This window comes from Myxocyprinus asiaticus, chromosome 14 (assembly GCF_019703515.2).
Source record: "Myxocyprinus asiaticus isolate MX2 ecotype Aquarium Trade chromosome 14, UBuf_Myxa_2, whole genome shotgun sequence".
Classification (NCBI taxonomy): Eukaryota; Metazoa; Chordata; class Actinopteri; order Cypriniformes; family Catostomidae; genus Myxocyprinus; species Myxocyprinus asiaticus.
This window is the reverse complement of record NC_059357.1, coordinates 49,629,569-49,647,421: the sequence shown is the minus strand read 5'-3', so window position 1 is coordinate 49,647,421 and position 17,853 is coordinate 49,629,569. Positions and strand designations below refer to the sequence as shown.

The following is a 17,853-nucleotide window of genomic DNA, read 5'->3' as shown; positions in this document are numbered from 1 at the left end:
TGAAAAAAGACTCACGGAATTAGGCACCTATGTAAAAATGTGACCTGTTTTGGAATGGGGCAGGATGGGAGGATGACGAGAGCTTCTTCCAAAAAAAAAAAAAAAACACACAATAGAGATGGCTGAACATCACATTATGAGTGGAGATGAAAACAAAAGAGTTTTGGGGATCTTTGCTGTATATCAGTCATGGGACAAAAATGAGGAGTGAAAATGGTTGAACAGTTTTCAAATTTGCAAAAAGATTTGCAAATGTTTTTTGGATGTTTTGTTCAAACTTTTGAAAATGAAGTGTGAACAGCACTCAGAGCAGACATTACCATCAAAACCAGCACTTTTTTTGAGACTTTACATTAATTCATAGATATTTAGTCTTACAAGGGGTGTGTTTCAGCATTTGTGGCATAATGTAGATTTACCACAGAAAATAATTTAGAAAAAAATCACATTCAGTAAGGCACACACAATGAAAAGTAAACGGATCCCATACATAAAACATTAAATAAACACTGGGTATATTGCGTAAATGCACACACATTATTTATTTTTTTAACTTATACGCACAGGAAAAGTTTTTACGACAGGTTCATCGTAAATGAATTTGTTTTTATCCTCATTCTTATGTTAATGAATCCGGACTAATCAAAATGGGGTGCGTGCACGAAGTTAGTAATTTGCATAAAACGCACCCAAACCATCTAAAAATAAGGGCTTTCAGCACCATTGCACCTGTACAGTTTCAAACGTGAAGGGAAAGATGCCACCGAAGCAAAAAAAAAAATAAAAATAAAAAACACACACACAAAATACACACTATAAAATGCAGTACATTACAATTTAGAAATATTTTATAGTATGTACCGCATACCTACCGTAGATGTTGGATGAACTGCGCTGCTAGAGCAGGAGGATTTATCTGTGCCTGATTGTCCACTAATTCAGGCTGTACATGTGGTGAATATGGCAGTGCTCGACATGGGAAGAAACCTTTAGCGGTCCTCCCCCTTGTCGTGATCCTTTCACGAACAGGACACCGGACTTACACCTTATAAGAGTTAGAATCGCTGCCAGTATTGTGACACGAATTTGGCACTTTGAGCACTGCCATGAGAAAAAAAAATGTATTTTAAGAATGTGAAATGTCAGAATAATAGTAGAGAGAATTATTTATTTCAGCTTTTATTTCTTTCATCACATTCCCAGTGGGTCAGAAGTTTACATACACTTTGTTAGTATTTGGTAGCATTGCCTTTAAATTGTTTAACATTTGGGTAGCCTTCCACAAACTTCTCACAATAAGTTGCTGGAATTTTGGCCCATTCCTCCAGACAGAACTGGTGTAACTGAGTCAGGTTTGTAGGCCTCCTTGCTCGCACACGCTTTTTCAGTTCTCCCCGCAAATTTTCTGTCAGATTGAGGTCAGGGCTTTGTGATGGCCACTCCAATACCTTGACTTTGTTATCCTTAAGACATTTTGCCACAACTTTGGAGGTATGCTTGGGGTCATTGTCCATTTGGAAGACCCATTTGCGACCAAGCTTTAACTTCCTGGCTGAAGTCTTGAGATATTGCTTCAATATATCCACATAATTTTCCTTCCTCATGATGGCATCTATTTTGTGAAGTGCACCAGTCCCTCCTGCAGCAAAGCACCCCCACAACATGATGCTGCCACCCCCATGCTTCACGGTTGGGATGGTGTTCTTCTACTTGCAAGCCTCACCCTTTTCCCTCCAAACATAACGATGGTCATTATGGCCAAACAGTTCCATTTTTTTTGTTTTTGTTTCATTAGACCAGAGGAAATTTCTCCAAAAAGTAAGATCTTTGTCCCCTTATCCACTTGCAAACTGTAGTCTGGCTTTTTATGGCGGTTTTGGAGCAGTGGCTTCTTCCTTGCTGAGCAGCCTTTTTTTCTGTGGATATAGATGCTTGTCTTTCTGTTTCCTCCAGCATCTTCACAAGGTCCTTTGATTTTCACTTTTCGTGCCAAACTACGTTCATCTCTAGGAGACAGAATGCATCTCCTTCCTGAGTGGTATGATGGCTGTGTGGTTTATACTTGTGTACTATTGTTTGTACAGATGAACATGGTACCTTCAGGTGTTTGGAAATTGCTCCCAAGGATGAACCAGACTTGTGGAGGTCCACAATTTTTTTTTTCTGAGGTCTTGAATGATTTCTTTTGATTTTCCCATGATTTCAAGCAAAGAAGCCCTGAGTTTGAAGGTAGGCCTTAAAATACATCCACAGGTATACCTCCAATTCAGTACACCTCCTATCAGAAGCTAATTGTCTAGAGGCTTGACATCATTTTCTGGAATTTTCCAAGCTGCTTAAAGGCACAGTTAACTTAGTGTAGGTATACTTCTGACCCACTGGAATTGTGATATAGTTAATTAAAAGTGAAACAATCTGTCTGTAAGCCTATTCCATGTTTATAAGGCCACCGGGAGTATGCATTTTTTGTGTACGTGTGGTTTCAGTTGATCCTTGATTATTGATGAATCATGATTTATTCATGAAAATGTTTGTACGCAGATTTCACACACCAATACGTGTGTACGCACAGTTATTTAATGATGCTTGTTAACATGACTCGTGTGATAAAATCACTTACTAACCTTGTCTGCGCAAAGTTATCCAGTATTTTGACTCCATTATCATGACAACTTAATGCTGGTAAACCATGTAGGCTTAAATCCTGGGAACTTTTGCACGATGTAAAGGATGCAAGAGAATTGACGTCTTTGAGTTTCGGTTTTCATCATTGTCTTCTGTTTTTAAACATACGTTGTGTTATCCTGTTTATGATTAGACACACCAAGAACAAGCGAAGGAATCGGCTAAACTAAACAACAGCCTCCCCTCATAAATTGCTGCTTCATGTCTGCAACCAAGAAACGCTCGCGCTGGTCTGGTTATGGACTGTGGTCAATTTTGATGTGTGATTTCAATCACATCAAGGTGTTTAGTTGTAAAAGTCTGCTCCCATGCCTGTTCCGCGAGTGCTGTTAAAGTCTCCCGCATGCCTGGAAGAGCCGCTATGTCCATGCTTTTGAATTCTCTGCTATAATAACCTGCTCCTGTATGAGGCAACACTGTGATTGGATAGAATGAATTATGTCAAAAAAATGTAGAATCTACTGACGTACAGTGGCAAGAAAGTATGTGAACCCTTTGGAATTAGCTGGTTTTCTGCATTAATTGATCATAAAACGTGATCTCATCTTCATCAAACTCAAAAGTATAGACAAAGCACAATGTGCTTAAGCTACCAACACACATACAATTATAATCTTTCAGGTCTTTATTGAACACATCCCATTAAACATTACACCTGCACAACGTTCAGAAGGAATTTTGGACCATTCTTCCTTACAGAACTGCTTCAGTTCAGCCCTATCCTTGATGTCTGGTGTGAACGGCTCTCTTGAGGTCATTCCACAGCATCTCTATTGGGTTAAGGTCTGAGATCTGACTGGGCCACTTTGACTTGGTGTCCTGCCATGGACACCATGGTTGTTTTAATATTTTCCATATAGTAGACTCATGAACAGAGATGTTAATCAGTTCCAATGATTCCTTCAAGTCTTTGGCAGTCACTCTAGGTTTCTTTTTTTTTTAAACTCACTGAGCATCTTGGCTGGACAACCACTTCTAGGGAGAGTAGCCACAGTACTAAATCATCTCTAACTATGGACAGATGAATATTCAAGATAACTTATTAACCCTTTTCAGCTTTATGCATAGGAAACATTCTTGATCGTAGGTCTTTTGAAATCTCTCTTTTTGTGAGCATGGTCCACGTCAGCAGATGCTTTTTGTGAATAGCAAATTCAACATTTTTGAGTGCTTTTTTATCAGTCAAAGTAACCTTAAATCTCGTTTTATTTATTGGAGGCCAGGTTTGCCAACTCCTGACTCCAATTAGCTTTTGTTGATTTCTTTAGCAAGGCCCTATGATTTCCGTGTAAATTCTTTTTATAATTAACTATAAAACAAAGTGTGTCACAGAATTGGACATATTTGGATTAAATGAATGTATAAATGCGCAGTTAATCAAACTAAAATTGTGATCTGTCCCAGTGTGATGATTAAACCACAAAAGGTTGAGATTTAATTAAACAAATAGCCTATACGATCTGCATATGCTTCAACAGAAAGTGAATGTGAGAAACCACTACTTATACACTAACCCCATGATAAACATCACGTGCGCTGTGTGTGTGTGTATTAATGACAAAGAGTAGATCACTTTATTCGATGTGAAGCGGAGCACATATAGACTCTATATTGTGGCAGGGTGATCAAGATACATACACAGTGGGTGTGGCATCAAGTCTCAGAGAGGCATTTATTGGAAACAGTAATAAACGTAAAATGTCCAAAAGAGGTAATAAAGTGTCCAAGGGGGAATAGTGTTCATAGGATAGCCCAGGCATGGGCTGGGTCAGTTGGCCGCTCGCGCTCCCCTCCAAAGTCCATGGCGTGAGGGGCGGCGGCATTGGCCTGTCTTCCCAGGCCCACAGCAAGCGTGAGAGGAAAGCGGCCCGGCATCTAGCCTGTCGGTGGCAATGTGAGATGTTCACCCTCAGCGACTCATTAACAAGTCCGGTTGGTCTGAGGAACGGGTCCAGCAGCACACCATCTCGTCCAGCTCCCTCCCAGCTCTGGTCCTGGGCGTGCGAGGATGCCAGTGTGTGCACACGTGGAGATTTGATGCCGGCTCCCCGAGAAGAGGTGCGCCCTGCGTTTTAAAGACAGCGGTGATGAAGCATTATCCCCATCAGGTGTGCTTCATTCACCGCTGACTAGATGAGGCTTATTAATTATGCACCCCTACTCACTCTCCCGCCCAACTCCCGTCATGAGCCTGGCTTAAGGGTGGCCCTAAGAGGCGGGCTGACGATGACGAGCTGGAGGGGCGGATCATTCCACCACAATATATTTATAGAATGAAATCATAGCCTTTTGCAGTTTAATGAGCACATTAGCCCATTTAGCGAACTGTTTTCCTGAGGTGAGAAGTGAAGCCATCAAAAACATTAGATTTTCCGGCAAAATGCCAAAATAAAAGCTCCATTTAAATAGACCCGGTAAATTGAAAAAATGCGACAGCAATATTTTATTTCTGTATAGTAAAATGTAATATTCAATGTAGTAGTAGTAGTAATAATAATAATGATGATCACCTTCTTTGTCTGCTCCTGTTAGGGGTTGCCACAGCGGACCATCTGTGATATGCATATTTGACTTGGCACAGGTTTTATGTGTAGGGCTTTACTGGTTGTTTAGATCAGTGTTACTATCAGAAATAATTAATAATTAATATTTATATTAATTAATTGAATCTAACTCATTAAAACCTCATATGGGGCTCCAGTAAATGTAGTGTGCTACGTTTAGGAGCAATTTTGTTATTAGCAATAATTAATAATTATCAAAGATAATTATTAATTATTAAAATCAATAGAACATTGATAAGAATCAATGTTATCTTATTTAATCCTTTAAATCAACAATTATCAAAGATAATCGTTAATTGTTAACATCGATGAAACATTAATTAAAATTAACACTAGCTTATTGATCATTCAAATTCAACAACCATCAAAGATAATTATCAGTTATCAAAAATCGATAGAATATTAATAAGGATTAACATTGACGGAGCACCACCCTGAAATCAGGGACTAATAACCAGATAGTAAAACAGTCTCAATATTTGTTTTCTTAGGAAAATCGACATCCGAAGAATATCGATTTTCGGGGAAAAAAAACAATGAATGAAGGTTTGAATCCGAGCACTTGACATCCCGTCAGCATGACACAGGCGTTTGCAAAACAAACCAAAACACTTCTCTTTGTAATATAAACAAAGTTTATTTATGCAGTAATATCAATTAATAATTAATACAATGCAGTCAATAAACTTCCGACTTACAACTACAAACTAAACGGTGATATAGGATTATTTTGATTTCCATATCTAATCATAACACATATGGTGTGTGTGTGTGTGTGTGTGTGTGTGTGTGTGTGTGTGTGTGTGTGGCTAGTACGAGAGAGAGAGAGATGACTGCCCTAAAGCCGATTTCGCGATAGTGGGAGAGAAAGCAGCTGTCAGTTTATCACTCAGGTGGACGGCTCGTAAAAGTCCCGCATTATTTGACTCTTTAATGGATGAACTCAGTTGCTGTCTCACCCGCGATGGTGAAATTGCACAAAAATCCAATTTGGTTGGACGACAATACAGCAAAACAAATTCATGATAATAAATACCCTGAGTATTAATAATGAGCAGACATGGCGGTCCATAAACTGTACAAGCAAAGAAACCTTGAAACACAAGAATAACACACTATAATATTCTATCTCTGCCCAGACGTAAACCTCTTACTTGAATCGCATGAGGACACAGGTAGAATGTGTTTTCCTCCGTCCTTTAACTCTGACCCGGTTGCTTGAGGCTCGGGTGATGACGGGAGGCCGTTTCCTCGCTCTGTCGGCGGGCGGTACGGCTGTTGATTCTCGGCGGGCTGGCGGAGTACTCAGAAATGTCGACTTGATTGAAGATGGAAGAGAAATCTTTAATCTCTTCAATTCTGTAGGCAAACGGATGAAGATGCGAATTGCTTGGCAGTCTCCTTTGGATCCGTTAGAGTAACCTCAACTCGTCCAGCAAGATGGAGATTGTATGGCCACAGTTTCAAGTCGGATGATACTTCCTTGTGCCATGAGGTTGCACCTGAGAGCAGTGATAAACTACGTCTATATTCGGTGAACAAAGTCACTGGAAGTAAATCCCGAAAGCATTTCAGAGGTATTTCAACTCCTGATGATGTCATGGTTTGAGGTGCGTTCTGTTGTGTGCCTCATCCAATAGGAGTTGAGAGTTCGATCCTTTAGTGAGCAAGGCTTCATGGGATTTGTAGTCTGTTTTGGACTCCCTTTGTTTGATTTTGGCGCAATTTTTATCAGTATAATTTATGACTTGGAATGTGGGGACTTGAGTTAGGTTTTTACGACTGTGTTAGGCCTGCCTTTGTCTTCTATCTGAATACATGAGGCCCAACATATGCCAGATGCCCTTCCTGACACAACCCTCAGTGGCTGGGGGACTCTCACTTACACCTACGGGGCAATTTAGAGTCTCCAATTCACTTAACCTGCATGTTTTTTTGGACTTGTGGGGCACCCAGAGGAAACCCACACGAACACAGGGAGAACATGCAAACTCCACACAGAAAGGCCCAGTTCAGCCAGGACCTTCTTGCTGTGAGGCGACAATGCTAACCACTGAGCCATATGACACTGAGCAATACTAATTTTAATAATATGCTTTACTGTGCAGCACTGTATTTGAACATAATAATAATAAAATAAGAAAACTTCGGTTTCGGATTGACGCTCTTCATTTAATAAAAAATAATGCAATGGTATGTTATAAAGTAATTGTTCTGTTTTTATTTTATTAAAATTCTATTAATGTGATTTTTTTTTTTTTTTGTTTTTTTGTTGATAAAATGAAATTAAACTTTAATCCCGGAATTCAGAAAAAAATTAAATGGAAAATTTGGGGTAAAATAAAATTTAGCCTTTAGCCTAGGGGGCTCGCTCACTTTTTCCACAGCACTGTGAATGTTTGAGATGTGTTCAATATAGATATGAAAGATTCTAATTGTTTTTGTGTTGTTGGCTTAAGCACATCACCAGCTAATTCCAAAGGGTTCACATACTTTTTCTTGACACTGTACATGTGTACTGTCCTACCAAACATACCTCATTTTTGTGACATTCGTTTTTAAACCAGAAGAACAAAATGGCTCAATAAAAGGAAAAGGAAAAAATAACCACTTTCCCTTTAACTACAAACATAACGAGTGCTATCATTTTTAATGATGTGTAAATTTGTTAACATCTCAAATTTTGGGCGGGGGGGGGGGTTTCATGTAGTGGTCAACCGATATGGGTTTTTTAATGGCCGATGATCCAGAGAGCAGGGTAGCTGATTGGCCGATTCAATGCTGATATATCACACAGTATAATAAAGTAAATTACAAACATAATATTGCTCAAATATAACTCGTATTTAGCACTATATTTACTCAGTTTCACACAGAACTAAAAAGTAATATTGTATTTTAAATGGTAGATAGCAGTTTCTTCAGATTTCTGTTTAGTCATCAAATTTTAGTAATTTATTTGTACATGAAGAAATTGTTAATATATTAGGAAGAAGGAAATAACAGTACACACAGTAGTCCAGGAACCATGGATGGCATGTCCACATTAGCAGTCGCATTTACGCAGAAAATACCGACTCAAACCAGTGCATAGTGAATAATACATTTACTCATAGCACACATTTTTTTTACCTTGGGCTGCATCTGAAAACATTTTCAGATTACCTTGGGCTGCATCTGAAAACATTTGCTACATTTTTGCCTAATCAGTTAATGGCTTAACTGACAGCTGTTTTGAATGAATGGAACTCTTTAGGAAACTGGTCTCCGAACAGTTTGAAAAGCACTTTATTTTCATCCTACCTCCGTATACAGCCTCTGGAGGCAGCATGTTCCTGGTTTTGGATGCAGCCTTGAAGTTGCATTCACACGCTCGTGCAGATCCAGTGCGAGCAGCAATCTCTTGACAGTTTAAATGGCCTGGATTGACACAGAGTGACCGTCATGATTTGTGAATCAGAGGAACATTTGATCCTGACGTTTTTGATTCTGGCTGATGGAATACACGCTTCAGAGGAAGAAATTAGATGAGTGCTCGATGGGAAGAAAACGCTGGATTTTCGTGAGGTTTGTGAATTACATCTTTTAAACAAGATATCTGCATATTTGCAAACGGTATATAATATAAGTTTTATTGTTATTTAGCTTTTATCATTAGAAAAGAAAGTTAAGTGACAGGGAACTGCTGAGGAGAGGCTGATAGAACACGTGCTTTAGAGGTAAATAAATGAGTGCTCCACAGGATGCTGGATGGATCTGCTGAATTTTTGTGAGGTTGGGTTATTACATTTGTTTAAACAAGATATGCGCATATTTGCAGACTGTATATGATATTAGTTTTATTGATATTTGCCTTTTTATCATTAGGCAAGACAGTTAAAAGTTACAGGGAACTGTTGAGGAGCTAGAGGGAGAATGAAACAGATGAGTACTTTAACATTATGAGCTCAAACCTTGACTGGTCAAACGATCATGTCTCAGTTGCTTCACATGCAAGCAGGCGATTCTCAGTGCCCTCAAGAAACAAATCGGCCAAACGGGAAAATTTATCAGCAGATGCCGATAATTAAAAAAGTCAGAATATCGGCCGATTTATCGGTTGACCACTAGTTTTAAGTAATTTTAGTGGATCTACGAAGTCTGTTCCCCTTACGTTCACACAAGTGTCCAAGAAAAGTAACCACAGGTGTAGTTCATCACATTAACTAAGGACATGTTCCACTAATGTTTGACAACCATGAAGTTTCACAATACTTTTTCTTGTCATTTTCAACACTTATCTTTTTTTTATTTTTTTTTAAACAAATTTCTTTTTGTGAAGTGTTTTGCTTGAGTGTGTTTGTGCTATTGTTCTTTTAAAAAATACATTTGGTTTCATACTTTATTTAATGCTACCAAAAGCATTATTTGTGTGTTCAGATTTTCAAGGAAGTTAGTGTATAAAATTGTATTTTATTTTTCTATTTGACTGAAAAATACTCTAAATGTGCAGTGACCCCAAAATGTATTTGGACACTCTGAATGTCTCTGAATGTCATTGCATTAGATAAAAAAATCTGAGAAAAGCTCTAGCATCATTTGTTTGCAGAACACACGTGATTTGATGCTGTTATCTAATGCAATGAAATTGGGATATTTTTAAAAGTGACTTGCATGTTGAAATACGTTATGGGGCTACTGTATGTGTTATTAGATGAGTTAGACCAAAATTGAAAAGAAGACATTCTATTTTTCTCATTTGATGTGTTTTCTCTCTTTCTCAGATGTCGCTTGTCCATGTGTTTATGCTCGTCGCGGGGTTACATGCGAGTTTGTCTCAAGATGAGAAGCCGACGGTCCCGTGGGGCTGCGGATTTGGTTTTTCACCACCTTACACTCTCTTATGTGACCTGGATGCCTTGTGGGGTGTAGTGGTGGAGGCTGTAGCTGTGGCTGGTGTGTTAGCTGCCATCTTACTGTCTGTGGTGTTACTATGTCGCTTGCACTCAGTGACAGACACGGCGAAGCGAAGCGGCATCGCCCTGATTCTCCTGCTGTTGATGGGCATTATTGGGCTGTTTGGGCTGAGCTTTGTTTACCTTATCGAGCACAATGAGAGTCTTTGCGTGGTGCGACGTGCCCTGTGGGGGGTGTTCTTTTCCCTCTGTTTTTCCTGCATGTTGGCCCAGGGTGTGAGGCTACGCAGGCTCGCGCAGGAGTCTAACAGCCCCAGTGGGTGTGCTCTGGCTGGGTTAGCACTTGGGCTGATGGCAGTGCAAGGCATCATCGCCACGGAGTGGCTTCTACTAACAGTGCTGCGTGAGGGTCACCCAGCTTGCCAGTACCAGCCACTTGACTTTGCACTTGCTTGTTCCTACGTGCTAGCGCTCCTGTTGGCCGCTCTCGTAACTGCATCATTAGCAATGTGTGGAGAGATGCGACAGTGGCGCTGTAATGCTGTGTGGCTGCTGGTCTCTTGCTTGCTGTCCGGTCTTCTGTGGGTGGCTTGGGTTGGCTTCTATATCTACGGAAACCAAGTGCTCATGAAGTCTCCAGAATGGGACGACCCGGCGCTGGCTGTAGCGCTGGTGGCACAGGGTTGGTTGTTGTTGCTGTTCCATGCAGTTCCTGAAGCTCACGCCTGCATGCAATCTCCACCTCAGCCTTCAGCTCCAGACTACTTTGACACATCCCAGAACTCCACATGCATGCGGGAGGCCAGCCTTGATGGAGACATCCCACTTTCACACAGGCAGTTTGTGGAGAACCAGGGATATGCTTTCGATGAAAACACTGCAGGTAGATTTTAACATAAAGATTTCTAGAATGTTCATACCAGAAACACATGCTTACTTATCCTCTACTGTTTTAGGGTTGAGGAGTGGCAGCCATCATAATGGCAACACAGGGGCAAGACCAAGTGCACCCTTCCGAAGTAATGTCTACCAACCAACTGAGATGACCATGATACTAAATGGTGGAGCAGTGAGTATATTTTCATAAATAATACACTGAGCTATAGCAACCCTATTCCTCACTTCTTTACTACATTTGAAATACCAAGTGGGTGGACATTGGTGAAAGACCCCTTTTCTCTGCCTTCTCTGTAATTTCATTGTGAATATGTAATTGTACCCCTGTTCTCAACTGTTAGTACACAGCCTAATATACTGTATAGCCATAATTATTGATACAATAACAATAATTAATTTAATTATTTGCTAGTTATTTTTAATGTTTTCTTTGCTACTACTGAGCTCTCTGTTCTTATATATGTGGCTGAGTGTTCACGTCATAGTGTAACACACTGGTTTGTGTAAGTGTAATAAGCACGATCCACTTAGCATTGGAGTCCTGATCATGGTTTTATTTTGCGATAAAAATGGCTGACTATTCAACTCCTTACATACATTAATCAAACACAGACAGATGAAACATTAGAATTAAAATTGCAGCTCACCATGTCCAATATAGTTTTCACTGCTCCATCTTTCAATAAAAGTTTCTTTGCAAAGCCTGAATCTTGGTTCTCAAAAGAATCCATAGAGAAATGTGCTTAACAAAAATAGTATAATCCCACATTGACGCGTTCAGAGAATTTGTTTGAATAAGCCACTCATTCCTAACATTAGAATCCTTCTGAAGGCTATGCAGAGATGCATAGGGACATCCTCACCTTTTCACTGGTTAAAAGCAAACTACAGTAACAATATTACCACTTTCAGAGTTTGAGTACCTCAGCAGCTCTTTCTCTTTTATCATGACGATGTTGTGGAGGTAGGGCTATTCAAATGAACACCACATGCTGACATCACAATGCAGGTGATTTCAAAACGAGTCGTTTTTGCAAAGTGGAAACAATAAACTCTCTTTTTGGACTGGAGATGTTTTAAGTTCTGAAACTTGCAGTATGTTTTTAAAGTACCACTTAGTCTCCCCATAAGTTAAACTGTCATTCTCAACAATATTAATCTGCTGGTAGACTGTGGCTGTCCGCTTTCCTACAGCAATTGTGAAGCTGCGTTCATGATTCGAGTCAGAGCATCAACGGCTTTGAACTCCACATAAAAAGCGATTGCAACGTGCGTTTTGGTGATAGTTGAGACTAGGGATGTGCCCGAAGCCGAATACCTTATTCGGTAAGGATGAATAATGACTTCAAAATGAATAACGGATTCATCCGAATAATAGAAAAAAATATTAGTTTGACTGATTATCCAAGAAGCACAAGGATAAAGCGACATTTTAAATAAACATATCCAAAATTATAACAAATGTATTAATCTGTAAAGCCAATATTTCTAAAATGGAAACCTTATGAATGAAACCTTACGGTTGGATTTCAGATCGGATGGGTGCGGTCTCAACTGCTTTTGCGGTCTCCGTTAATTGTGCATGTCTGGAGCTTGTCAAGTGTAACATTAACTAAGATATGACATCATGTACATGTTCCACTTCTTGAAATGTCTATGTTAATGTATCACATGATTCGCACGTAATGATTCCCATGTATTCGTTTATAGCCTAAACTGAGCAGAACAGGATTTTAAAGTCCTGGCCAGAAGTGATGATTTCACCACATTTTGACTTTTAATTATCTGGTTAAGACTTTATTCTGAAAAAAAAAGTTCAAATGTTCCATAAAGGTTTAGATGCTCCATAGAGTATTCATCTATTCAGAATATCCCTGCTCATGTAAAACGAAGAAACTGAAACATGCTCAGTCTTTTTTTTTTTTTTCTTCTTCTTCTTTAAACTGTGCTAAATTTGAAAATGGTAAGTGTTTTTGAGCTCTGGAATGACACTATATAAATGTAGTAATAATAATAATAATAATTATTATTATTTATTTAACTAAATAATGGTGTTCTATCGTAAAAATTCCTGATAGGCTTACTTTCACCTGCTTTTAGGCTATATCAATTTATTGTAATTTATTTTAATGTATGAATTTGTATTTAATATTCACTGCAAAATGTGTGCTTGACATTTCACATTTTGCTTGACACCTCCTGCCTCCAGAATAGCATTATACATGCACTGACAGAAATGAAAATACTGTTTCAGCAGATATTAATGTCAGAAATACCAAGAGAAACCACAGTTAACAACATATTCCACAGTTAATGTAGCCTACAAATTCAGTTTCAGCTCGGAAGAAAAACTAAAATAGCCTAAATTCAATTAAATAATATTTGTAGCCTACAATAATAATCGTTGTTGTTGTTGTTGTTATTATTAGGCTATTATTATGAAAAGGCATATAAAAGGCATATTTTATTTATAGAAACTATAAATGTAAGAGTAACATTTAAAAATTGGCGTTTCATTTAGTTTCTAGAAAAATTTCCAGTTTAAGCCCTGCCCACATCTGGTTCTATCCAAATACAGAGACAGATACAGATAATTTTGTCATATGAACAAGTACAAAACAATTCCAGATGGGACATCAGATTGCGCCAAGAGGTCCTTTCTCTGTCATTTTTATCACTGACAGGGAAGCACTAGTGTGTGCGTGCGTGCGTGCGTGCGTTGCGGAATGTGCATGAGTGTAATGAATCCGGGCGGACACATTAGAAAGGTTCCTCCCTCTCAACAAGTGTTTATGCTGGTTTATTCTGTATTAATGGTAAATGCATTAATCAATAATTCATAATAAAATTATTTAAAAAAGAAATAGCATTTCATGACCCCTTTAATAATAGAGGTCAGAATTAAGGTGCACTGATAATGTTATTAAAGTGTTTTGTTTTGTTTTTTTTTGCACCAGAACTTGTCATATTTGGTCATATGTGATTTTCATTTTCATATATTCATTTTTCACCCAGTCTCTGGCTCTCTGACTGAAACGCTCAGTTTTGGCCTAAGCACCTCCTTAAAACTTCAACAGAAACGGCCACTGTTATGATCCGCTAACATCGGGGAGCCCTCAAATACAGCCATATTTGAAACTCAATCGGAAGAGAATGAACAAAGCTCCAAAACATTATAAAACATCCAACACATTGCATCCGAATATTGTATAAGCACAATTGTTAACACTCAGCACCATAAACTATAAAACAGTCCTGACATTTGAAATATTCATGTAGGAAACGGTTTACTCACTGTTTTGCTTTCAGTTCTAAGTGTTTTTAACTGCCCCATCTTTCAATAACCGTTCCTTTGCAAAGCTTGAGTTGTATTATGACTGGTTCACAAACAATGCACGCTGATATGAGCCAAAAAAAAAAAAAAAAACGGACATATAGGTGCACTGAGGCACACGTCATTGGAAACACATCAAAATGGTCAAAGATGTCCATATAGTGCATGTTTACAAACACCAATAATTAAAAATGGAGCAGATGGGCACGAGAAGGCCAAAATAAAGAGCGTCCATGATGCATTTGTGCTCAAAACAACAAGAGGCTGAATGAAAGAGAATGGCTTCTCTACAGAGTTGTAACTTGACATCATGTCTTTTAAAAGCAACAAGATACATGATAGCAGTCAAAGATGTCTGTGGTAGTGCATGTTAATATAGAAAAACAATTCAAAATAGTCAGATGGGTCTCCTTTGGTGTTCAGGAATAGTTAGCCACACTAGGCATTTCTGTAAAAAAAACATCTGTAAAGAAGTTCAAATTAATGAGAGAGGACTCTAATGGCTTTACCTCATCCATGCTATGCATGATTCGAATTTTTGTTGTCTCTTTGATGAACAACTGACTGTACAGAACAGAAAGGATATTAAAAGAGACATTATTCAGAGACAAATGAGTTGTGTGGATCTCGTCTTTGGACACGCATTACACGGAACTTGTACTCTCAACATGCAGTGAAAGGATCTCAATGCTGTATAATTTACCACTATACTACACAATCACTGGTGAGTAAAATCTAAACATTTACCAGCCAGCTGCCAAATACATTTTAGTTGCATAGCGGGAAATTTGGTTGCAAATGCGAGCGATTTCCTCTCATTGTAGTAGTGTTGCGCGTAGAGTAAAAGATCGATCTTTGGATTTAAGAATCAATATCAAGATTGTTCAAATGAAGATTGAAATGCATCGAAAAATCTATATTTTTTACCCACCCCTTGTGTTCATTGTTCATAATAATACAGGGGATATTGAATGTCCTGTTGGGTGGGGGTGCAGGTGTCTCCTCTGTCTTGACCCCAACTATAAATAGAAGAAAAGCTCCAAACAATGCAGCTCCGGAGCCTCTTAAAAAGCTGAGCTAACATTCATGCAAACAACAACAGTATTTCAGCACACAGAGGATGAGTCGCTGCAGTCACAGAGATGTTATACACATGAAGCCCTGGAGGAACACTAACATTTCCACTTCAGTTTTATTTCTATAGTGATTTTACATATTACTCCAAAGCAATTTACTGAAAACAGTGCCTTAAAACACTCAGTGAACAAGCCAAATGTGATTTGTAGTAAAGAAATTTCCCATTTGAAGAGAAGAACATTTACTTTTAGGAAAGAATTTACTTTGTTTGTCCACTTATGAAAAGCTAGACCTTTCACTGAGTCAAGACATTTTGTCATAGACAAAATGTATAGACCTTATATAATGTGGGTGCCATATTTAAGAGAGAGTCCATTAAGTAACAGGAAAAAATAACTAAATGGACACTGCTCTATTGTAGTGTTTACACTTCAATACAAATCACGTAGACATGAAACTGGACCTGCCTGCTTGTCTTGTGTGTCATTGGCTAATTGTGGTTGTGGTTGTCACAGGTTCCATCTGCCCCCCCCACATACACAGGAAGACAGCTGTGGTGAAGGAGGAAGAGAATGAGGACAATGTCAACAGCCATCAGCGGTGCAGTGTCACTGAAACAAGACTTGTGTGTGTGTGTGTCCCAGAGCAATCTGACATGCATGACAGGAGGACTGCTAACAACTTTAAAAACGATCAATAGCTGTAGTGATTTTTAGTTAGTGAACTGGTGAAAATATTGACCCATTTTCAAGCAATTCTATAGTAAAAGCTTTAAAAAAGCATTCAAACACTAATTTATTCCATTACTATTGATTGCACCAAAATATATCTGTGATTTATTATGGAAAAGTTTACCGGTCTCTGTATTTTTTTTTTTTATATATATTTTATTTTACAAAAGTAGAGCTTGGACATGTGAGTATCCTGTTAGGACATGACGCTTTGGTCTCTCTGGTGAAAGCTGTTTTCTTTGTGCGGTTGTCTGTGTGTGAATGGTGTGACTGCAGTGCCGGGGCTCCATGCGGCAAATCAAAAATCAAGAGTCCAAATCTCACTCAATTCTCAGTGACTTTCCAGTCTGGTCCATCTGATCCATCAGGGGTCTTGCATGTAAAATGACTGGAGTGCTGAAATATCCCCTTAGTTTGGTTTGAACTGTTTGATTTAACACAGTAACATAGTTAACTACCTGCTATTGCTGTATAGATGGGATGGTGTGAACCGTTGATGTGAGAACCGAGTGGGAGTAAATGAATCGATTGTGGTGATATAGAGAGGGTTGTTCATATAGATCAGACATCTGCTTGTAGACTCAGTATGCTGCTTTTGTCTGAAACTTAATTTAGAAATAGCCAAAAGGAAAATTGTCACACAAAAGAAGATGTGAAGCAGAATGATAGCCTCAGTCACCATTTACCTTTTGTTTTGCATTTGGAATGACATGAGGATCTGTAAATAATGACAGAATTATGATTTTTGGGTGAACTATCCATTTAGGAACGGCAACCCTCAACTGACACATTGCAAAGTTTTTGGAGTGACAGCTGCATTTAAATTTAGAAATGATCCTCTAAATTGTTTTTCCGTGTGTGTATGGAATATAGGAGTCTTCAAAGGATGACATGGTGATATCTACAGAAACGATAACAAGAAACATGGATGCCAACAATTTATTTAGTTTGGTGTTGGCTGTTCTTGACCAAACTAACGTTAGAGACTGGATATGTATTATATTCTGCCATTTATTAGTAAACTGCTGTTGACAGAGATGCTGTGTTTTGTTTGATCTTTAAGCTGCTGCTTTTAAACCATGCACTCTTGCTGAACTGTAATATATGGTTTAATGCTAGACTGCAGGGCTGGTGTGAGAAACTAAGATGGAGAGACACACTGTTATGAGTTTAGACACACCTGTTTGTGTGATTTTTCTAGCACAGCACCTCAGACCAGCTGTCAGTGTCCAAAAGAGAGTGAGGTCACTACATTAACAACAAGTTCTTCAGTTCTGTACACACTGTGTGAATTAAATGTAAATGCATATGTCACTAATTGAATTTTTTGGGAAAACTGTTGTAGAATGTGGTTGTCATAATTGAACTCTGGGCACACAGAACAGATTGAACAGTCAGGCCCTGTTTACACCTAGTATTAAGATGTGTTGTGGGTGATCAATTTGAAGCGGGATGACACTAAAGACATATTTCAAAACATTTTGATATTTGTCCACTTCAACCACTCGGAGGTTGTCAAAAATGCGGGTGACACATTCATGTGTTCAAACAGCAATGAAGCGCCTATACACTTGTTAAGTAACCGCTGCTAAAAATATTTGAAACGTTGCCGGTTTTGATATAACCATCCGATCTGAAAATGTGAAAAAAGCGCATTCGTGCAAAATAAC

The 17,853-nt window shown here is 38.7% G+C and overlaps 1 protein-coding gene across 3 annotated transcripts in view; it reads left to right on the top strand.

Annotated features, from left to right (window-relative positions):
- The window catches only part of LOC127452169 (G-protein coupled receptor family C group 5 member B-like), a 34,260-nt gene extending 17,039 nt beyond the window's left edge, over window positions 1–17,221 (top strand). For 2 of the 3 annotated variants that reach the window (XM_051717467.1, XM_051717466.1), the window contains 4 exons: window positions 8,565–8,816; window positions 10,013–11,027; window positions 11,101–11,213; window positions 15,968–17,221. In XM_051717467.1, coding sequence (XP_051573427.1) covers window positions 10,013–11,027; window positions 11,101–11,213; window positions 15,968–16,012 — 1,173 coding nt within the window. In that variant the 5' untranslated portion in view covers window positions 8,565–8,816 and the 3' untranslated portion in view covers window positions 16,013–17,221. The remainder of the gene's footprint in view (window positions 1–8,564; window positions 8,817–10,012; window positions 11,028–11,100; window positions 11,214–15,967) is intronic. The other variant, XM_051717465.1, reaches the window with a different exon arrangement.
- The last annotated feature ends 632 nt before the right edge of the window (window positions 17,222–17,853 follow it).